A 9,142-nucleotide genomic window follows, 5' to 3' on the forward strand; every position below is an offset into this window, starting at 1 on the left:
TTAAACCATAGATAAAAATAACAAAGCTGTCTTTTGTTTCGCCGACTTTATTCCAAATTGTTCTGAAACTGTGAAACGGACAACTCTATAAACCTTCGGAAACTGTTGCACAATTTTTTAACTAGTTTCATTTTGATTAATTAATACATTGTTCTAAGTTTTACATTGCTAAACGAGCGAGTGCAAGCAGAAGATTCTTAGGATGCGACGAAGATTTTCTAATCTTAGAATTTGATAAATACATAAACTAATGACCCCCAAAGGCGCGAAAACTAACCCATTATTAAATAATCCCACGTAAGGAGAGAAAAGTTTCAAAATGGAGGTCGCTTTAGAATGGTGGTAGTGTCACAGAAGAGGTTATAAGCGTGCGCTATGATTCGCTCGTGTACATTCTGAGTTTGCGATTGTCAACGTGACGCATTCGAACGGTCAGTTTGAAAATAGAAGACGGATTTGATATTCGGCCTTTGCCCATAGAAAAAAAAATTGTCCATGCTTTTTAAATGGATTCCCGCCAGTGAACGAGTGTTGTGATATTAATAGTTTTTTTTTTAATTTTTAGCGGTGCTTTTTGTGTTTGGAAATTAATCATGGTGAGTTATTTTTATTGTTTCTTTCTAGTTTAAATAAGTAAAGACAGAATAAAGCTATTCGATATGCGTTTTGATTATTGACGCGAAATAAAATAAATTTATGCAGATCATTGAAGTTAAACATAATATGTAGTATGTATACATATAGTGTTTTAATTTTTAATTTATTTGCTTTATTAAATCAAAATATTTTTAATTATAAGGAGATGGCTCCTTATAATAATTAAACTATTAAACTTTTTGGTTGTACATATTTAAAGGTCCTCAAAATAATAAACAGTATTATACGCACAACAACAAAACAAATAAGAACAAACTATAATTGCGTCAGAACAGTTCAAAATAAATTAAATACAGATAAAATATAAAATTAAGCTAATCAAAAAGTTTTATCACAAGCAATCCCAGTTCATATAATCTATATATTTTTTAACATCTTCACGGCTCATTGTTACATTTACGTAATACTGATTGTCATACGAAGATACTGTGAGAATCGTGTTATCGGGGCAAATTATAAAAAACGCGTGCAAAACCATTTTACTTGGAATTATTTTAATGAGATTTTAGTTACGGTATATGAGTGGAATGACACAAAAACAAATAAATATAGCATATTTCACTATGAAGTCATGAAGTGGGAAAAGCTTCATTCTTCTTTAGTAGGTAATTGACATTTTAAGCAATTAAGTAATTGGATACCGGGCTTTGTCTATGGTAAATATATAGCCTATGTCACCCAGTGAAGGTGCAGCTTTCTAATAGAAATTTTGGAATCGGTGCATTGTTTTCTAGATAAACATAGAAAAATATAAAAGTTTCCTCGTAGTAGTGTATGACACTCGCAGATACGTATGTACGTACCTCGGGCGAAGCCAGGGCGGACCGCTAGTAAGTGATGCAGCAAAACAAAATTCAGTTAGTTCACTTATATAATTCTTTTGTATTTCATTGTATGAATTATAATAAGTTTTTGTAATGTGTGTATTTACATAAATATACATACATGAGTAATAAGTATTAAATACAAGCTGTGCCTCACGGTTTCGTTTACTTCGTATATCTTTATATATTTTGACATTCATTAGTGTTAATAAATTGAATATTCAACACAAAAAAATCTATCCGAAGCAGTTGTTCCTGAGATTGGCATGTTCAAACAAACAAATCTTCGCTTGTAATTATATGGATTTATTCGTGGTTAGATTATAAAATGTGCATTTAATGTAATAGCATGGAGATTTTATCTAAACGATTAATGAATAATACAATATTTCATTGAATACATATTTTTTAATATAACAGTAATAAAGCACGGCTAAACGTTACGAGATAATGAACGTAAAACACAACCATCCATCCATCCATCCATTAAAAATTTGAGCTTAATAAGTGCAAAGAAACAGACATGTACAAAAAAAAAGAAAAAGCTCAAATATGTATGAAGCTTCAATAGACGCAGTTATGAAAAAAAAAAAACTGTTCACTTACCTACTATAAGATAGCTGTGTTCTCGGATTCACTGCGAGCAAAACCAGGCGTAAACTCATACAAGAAGTAGCCCTTGTTCGACCCTGGGTCTTCAGCTAATCCACCGACTATGAATATTCGCAAAGGGCCGCTGCGATTGCGCTGCCCGATTTTTTGGGATAAGGGAAAAGGAATGGATTAACGACTGGAAAGAAGGAATGGACTGGGACGGGTGAGGAAAAGGAAACGGGCCTCCGACTCCCCCACTCACCGTACGAAACACAGTGGCATGCCACTATTTCACGCCGGTTTTCTGTGGTGGTGTGGTACTTTCCCGGTGCGAGCTGGCCCAATTCGTGCCGAAGCGTGCTCGACGCCCACAATATGCTATCTTGAAAATGCCGGTTTTATCACAATGTTTTCCTTCACCGTTTCGCGTAGTGATCATGTGACAAATTGAAAAGCCTATTTATTTCTTGCACGTTCCACCTGTCTCGAACCTGCGACTTTTCGATTCTTAATACATACTTATACACTTATTCATCTTATAACAGTTATTTTCCTTATGACATGGACACCCACTGTTTTCTCAGTTATATAATAATTCGTGAATGAAGATTTTGTAATGGCAACAACAATTTACCTTTAATCATCGGAAGTAGTGAAAGTGCGCGTAAAATTTTTAAACGTTCATATTTTTCTAATAACGAACCGCAATTAGCATTTCTGAACGATTTTGATATGGTTGTGAAGATAATTATTATTTCACAGAAATGTACTGACTTCAAAACCTCTCAAAAGCGAAAAATGTATTAAAATAATTATTTTAAGCACTACCCACTCATCTATTTGAATCCGGTGCCAACCAAGTAGACTACTATTAAATAGATTAAAAGTAGATACTACCACTTTACTATATGGTATCAGAAGTAGTAACTTACTACATACATACTATATCTACTAGTTACATCTAGTTACATACATATATATCTACTAGTTAGGTTGATGAGAACTGCGACAGACACAGAACTGCACGAACTTATACTGCTTAGATTTAGAATTTAAAGCCCTTTTAACGATTTTTAAAGCGATTTATTCATTATATTATCGAACACTTTACAGCGAGTCTTTCATTTCTAAATAAATACTCACGTAAAATCAAACACGAGAAAATACTAAATTATAGGTTTTACTCAGGATTTACCGAGATCGAGTTTTTACAATTTCGTGTGTTTTTGACGATTCCAAAAGTGCTTTTATAAGAATTTTAGTGATGAGCGATGTTGAAGTTTTTATAAACACATATTCAGTACTAGCGGCGCCCCGCGGTTTCGCCCGCGTAAGTCCGTATCCCGTAGGAATATCGGGACAAAAAGTTGTCTATATGTTATTGCAGTTGTTCAGCTGTCTACGTACCAAATTTCATTGCAATCGGTTTAGTAGTTTTTGCGTGAAAGAGCAACAAACACACACACATCCTTACAAACTTTCGCATTTAGAATATTAGTAGGATATAATAGGAAGTAGGCTTAGTAGGATTACAAATCACAAAAAGCACTGTAATCAATGCTCAAAACAAGAATTGCACGACATTATTGACCATTTGCACAATGGGCAAATAATTTGAAGATGCACTACTGTTTACTTAGAGGCTAGTGCATTACGCGATGGCTTAATGTCTGCTTTCCTATGATGATGCAATTTATCTAATAGATATGAAAGTATTTATATAAAATAATTGCAAATATCTATCAAGTTTTCAATGAATATGGAGCATTAAACCTGCCTATATTATAGGTTGGGAAAAGATGTCTAATCTTTTTCACATCACTGTTAAGATTTAAAATATGAAGGTACTAGGATTCGAAATTTAAAAATTTTCGTCCAATTAATTTATTAGCTTCTTTACTTTTCTTTTTTTTATGTCAAACCAAGGAAGGGGGAAGGGGGGATTTGTGGATAGATGCAATTGCAGTTACAATTCAAATTAAAACATCACTACAAAAATTGGCGGGACGATTGACATTTAAATCTGAAGAACGAAGAGTAATAATACTTAACTTTATTAAGATTAAGTAAACATTATGTTACAAACATATACTCGTCTGTTAACATAATATGTTACATGTGCGTTTTCGAATATGATCGGCACTTCTGCCCCACACACAAGAATCTTCTAACGTCTTTTATTTGTGTGTTCGCACAAGCAATCATTGCCTTTGACATAGAACTTTATTATGAAGTCTTATTGAACATTTTTGTCAACAATTGGACCGAGACTCGCCACTATGTGTTGGTTCACACAATATTTACATCCAGTGTTATTTCACACGTCTGCATTATATTAGCAAAGATGTGATATAACTTGACCTTTAATTAATAATAAATGTTCGCTTGTGTGACTGTTCTTTGTGCTGTCTGCTTGATGTTTTAATCTATGATTGTAACTTCACAAATTTAGTTCGCATTCTTACGAAATATTTATGCAGCATTGCTTGTTATTTATTTAGTTATGCTATTTTTAGATGGGTCTTCACAAATGTTTTCATAAGATACATGAAAAGTGACTTTTCATTAATCTTAATTAAGATTTCTATATCTACTATAAAGGGGATCATGATACTTAATGTTTTGTAGTGCCGCGAATTTACCATCTTATCACAAGCTGAGTGTCTCCCATATTTTATCTAAAATGCTTTCATACAAATATTATTTATCACATAATGTTGTGTTGCACTTATATCAAAATGTATATGTTTCTGTTGATCTCTGTACTTGAGAAAAAAATCTCTAAAATGAATTGATATCTGGATTCATTAAAAATCTTGAAGAGTAGACCAGCTACCTTCTAGGGAAGCATGCTTCATCTCAAACTACATCTCCGCTTATCAGCAAGCGAGATCGTGTAAATCGCTTCAAACTCAAACTCAAACATTTATTCATTCAAATAGACTTCTTAAAGAAGCACTTTTGAATCGTTATAATATTACACAGTTATAACATTTACCACCGGTTCGGAAGGCTTCTTTATGTTCATAAAAAAATTATCTTTCCATTAGCTTTGAGAATCAGTATGAGATATGCGAACAATTGATTCAGGATTGTGTAACTGATAATGTTTATGTGTGTGTAAAGATTGCTACACGTAAATACATTGAGACCAAATGACCGACACTCAGAGTAAATTGATCTAGTATTATTGTTATTATTGAAGGTATTTGTTTTGTTGTGCGAATCTATGTAATTGGTAATTGAAGATGCGTTTGTTGATGCTGAAATATAGTTGGAGGATAGATATAATAATACCGACCATTTGGGGCAAGGATGAATTAGATAATTCGATGCTTAGTTAATAATGTTGTAATAACCACTAACTTTCGCAGTTAAAGCTTTCAAAGATAATATGTCTACTTCAATTTAGTTCGGAACCTAAATGTGGCAATCAAATCGAATTTTTAATTGACCATGTATTTATATATACCATAGCTACTCCCATTGGTTAAGGAAAACATCATGAGGCAATTGGAATCAAAGTTCGACGATATGTGATATTTAGGCACTTGCCCAGGGTGGATTATGGCCTAAGACTTAAGTTCTCATTGGGAAATGTCACCTTATAATGAAACTTATTCTAATCTCTATCTGATTAAATAAAATTATAGTATAAAGTTAATCTTTACCCTTAGTCACGACAATCTTGTGCGCATAAGATAAAAAATGATATTAATTACTTCATTTAGCGTAAAAATAATAAAAAACTTAACGGGTATTTTAACGGGAAGATGAGACGTCTGTTAAGTCAGCTAGAAATAAAAATAAAACAGCATATGTATTACATAATTTGAACTCTATCCTACATCAATAGAGTACGTATTGCAATGCATTTCAACGTTCACTCCGTCGGTGATTAGGACATGAAGAATGATTTGCGGTTTTATAAAAGCCTTTGTGGCAAAAATTGTGCAATAATATATTGGAGCTTTATGTTGTAATGGATGATTTTTTAGTATTTTAAATGAGCGTCCATCAATTGTCTTTGTAATACACTATTAATTAATCTACCATTGTATTTCTAATGCGGTTGAGAGGCTTTGTAATTTAAAGAGTACGAGTTTATTCTCAGATAAGGACTTAAAGAAATAGACTCAGTCTTACAGGGTACAGAAATAGTAGATCGTTGCATCTTTAAAGAAATCAATCAGAATCAGATGTATAATATGCTGCAAATTCTATAATGCTGGTCTTCCCTGAATTGATCAGTGTCACATTTGTGAAATACATATGCTCCATGCTCCAAGAATAAGCGAATATAGAAACGATAATAAGCTTATTAATATTAGGATTCATATTAATACTATCCATCCAAAATATTCTTTAAATAGTACAAATAGACGAAAATATATACCTTTTCTTATCTATTACTGTTAACTTGTTATAGGAATTTATTCCATACTACTGCGCCCTGCGATTTCACCCGCATAAGTCTGTATCCCGTGGGAATATCGGGATGAAAAGTTGCCTATATATTATTCCAGTTGTCCAGCTCTCTACGTACCAAATTTAATTGCCATCGGTTTAGTAGTTTTTTCGTGAAAGAGTACCAAACATACACATACATCCATCCTCACAAACTTTCGCATTTATGATATTAGTAAGATAGGATTCCGGCAGCAATTCTAAATCTATATAGGTATTCCTGTTAATAATATATATTCATATAAATAACGATTTAGGAAACAAAAACAGGATCTTGTTGCCATAAAGTCGTCAATGATGCTAGCGAAGTCTTAGAAAGATTTGGTGTGTCAGCAAGTTTATATATTGTCTCACAAGGCACGCCGGGGTCAGAGGTGAGGATCGAACCTGTACCTAGTTTCTACACAACCTAGAACTTTCTCTAGGACTTGACCTTAGCATTTTCACTAGCGTCTCATCTTAATTGAAAGGTTGCAATCGCGGAGACTGGAATATTGTATGTATTTGACTTATTTATGCATTCTTTCTCGCGCTTTGTTCAAATTGTGATGTTCAGTCCCTTATACAAATTTTTCTCACATTTTTCATACCCTTAAGTCACTTATCATCAAAAAATGTTGTATCATAACCTAATTGTGTTTATTTCCAATGTCTAAAATAACCTTGTGGTGAAAATCATCAATACAGTTTAAACCGTTTTTGTTATTAGCACTGAAGAGAAAAAACTTTTATTTATATTAGCACGTGACTACTTATAGTGTCTACATAGTTAAAGTATATCAATGATATGTTAGTTTATTATTATTAAATACAATGCTCCATGGACTCCTTTGTACTTAAATAATCAGGAGCAAAAAGGTTGGTTTTAACACTTATTTACTTTTAACTACTTCTCTGAGCATTTCTGATGTTATTTAAGATTATTGTTTCTTTATAAAAGCAAACAGTTTGGATTGAATAACTTCCGTATAAATAAGCACGAAGTTCATACATCAAGCGCATAATTAGAGATGGTCCTCGTTGCGCAAGCGCATCTCAGCATAATGACGGTTCGCTATTGGCTAATTGATGACTCTCTCACGATTGGTCTATTTTGAATAATGACATGGAATTTTTCGTGAATATTCTTTTTTCAAATTGTTTGAAAGATCATTTTTAATCGAAGCTTAATTTAAAATCGAATAAAGATTTATTGCGATATGGGTGTTTTTTGTTTTATTTGTTATTGGCCAGTATAATATTCTCATATTAGGTTTAATTATATTGTTAAGCAATGAGTTTGTCATACGAATTTTAGAGTGTTCCCCGAACATATCGCGATGATTCGAATATACAGTTGTATTCAAACACAAAGCAGATTTATCGCATGATTTTTTTATAGCAGTACTGACATTAGAACACAGGTGAGAGTTGGTAAAGGTGGTTGAATTTGGACCACATATTCGACCATAAATTACTAGCATTAGATTCGCTTCCAATACATTGTCAATAACAAAAGCCTTGGACGGCTAATCAAAGTGAAGGGTGTCAAAGCATCTTCAAATAGGTTCTAAGGCCGATTTAGTATATTTTATGTTGCAATTTTAGACCTTGTTATTGTGTATTAGTAACATTAGTGTTAATAACGGTAAAGGGCAAAATGTTATTGCTAGTAAATGCTATTTTAAACTTGTGTGTCGGTTTGTTTTACGTACAGTTTTATGTGGGTGTTGAGCATGCTCCGGCATAAATTGGACCAGTTCTCCCCGGGAAGTATCAAACCTCTCAGAAAACCAACGTCAAATAGTAGATGCTACTGTGTTTTTGCAGTGAGTGGAGGAGCAGGAGGCCCTTGTCCTTTCCTTCACTCTTCCTAATCTATTCCTTCTTTTCAGTCGTCAATCCCTTTCTTATCCCTTCCCTCTTAAAAGCGGGCATCGCGCTCCCAGAGGCACTAACTCTGCGAATGCTCATTACAGCTTAGTTGCCTGCTTGTGGCATAAACATATATGTTTTATATAAAATAAATAGATACCACAGTATCTCGTTTGCCTGGATAATTTTTGTCACTAATGTCGTGGTGAATGTGCATTTTTACAGCATGAACTTTAAAGCAAAACACAAGTCAAGAACATTATTTTTGTATATTATATTAGCTGCTACCCGCGGTTTCACCCGCGTAAGTCCGTATCCCGTAGGAATATCGGGATAAAAAGTTTCTTTTATGTTATTCCAGTTGTCCAGCTGTCTACGTACCAAATTTCATTGCAATCGATTCAGTAGTTTTTGCGTCAAAGAGAAACAAAAACACACACATCCTTACAAACTTTCGCATTTATAATATTAGTAGGATATCCAATTATTTTATAAACTAAATACTTCACTCGATGTATCAAAAACGTCCGATTAAAATTAGTGCAACATTCGAAATTGTGCACATTTAAAAATTGCCTTGTGTTACCCGCGCGGTTTTTTATAACACGCTAATCTCAGAAACTGCTGGACCGATTTCAAACGCTCATTCACCGTTGGATATGTACATGATATATTTAGTCTGGCCATAAATACTGTTACACTTAATTATAAAAAAATATTACATTTGAATTTCGAATCTGTCATTT

At 33.2% G+C, this 9,142-nt stretch overlaps 1 protein-coding gene across 3 annotated transcripts in view; it reads left to right on the plus strand.

The window, feature by feature from the left end:
- The first annotated feature begins 368 nt into the window (after positions 1-368).
- LOC119837043 overlaps positions 369-9,142 on the plus strand; it is a 20,984-nt gene continuing 12,210 nt past the window's right edge. For all 3 annotated transcript variants that reach the window (XM_038362528.1, XM_038362529.1, XM_038362530.1), the window contains exons 1-2: positions 369-431; positions 566-596. In XM_038362528.1, the coding sequence (XP_038218456.1) occupies positions 594-596 (3 nt within the window). In that variant the 5' untranslated portion in view covers positions 369-431; positions 566-593. The remainder of the gene's footprint in view (positions 432-565; positions 597-9,142) is intronic.

Source organism: Zerene cesonia, chromosome 26, assembly GCF_012273895.1.
Source record: "Zerene cesonia ecotype Mississippi chromosome 26, Zerene_cesonia_1.1, whole genome shotgun sequence".
Lineage (NCBI taxonomy): Eukaryota > Metazoa > Arthropoda > Insecta > Lepidoptera > Pieridae > Zerene > Zerene cesonia.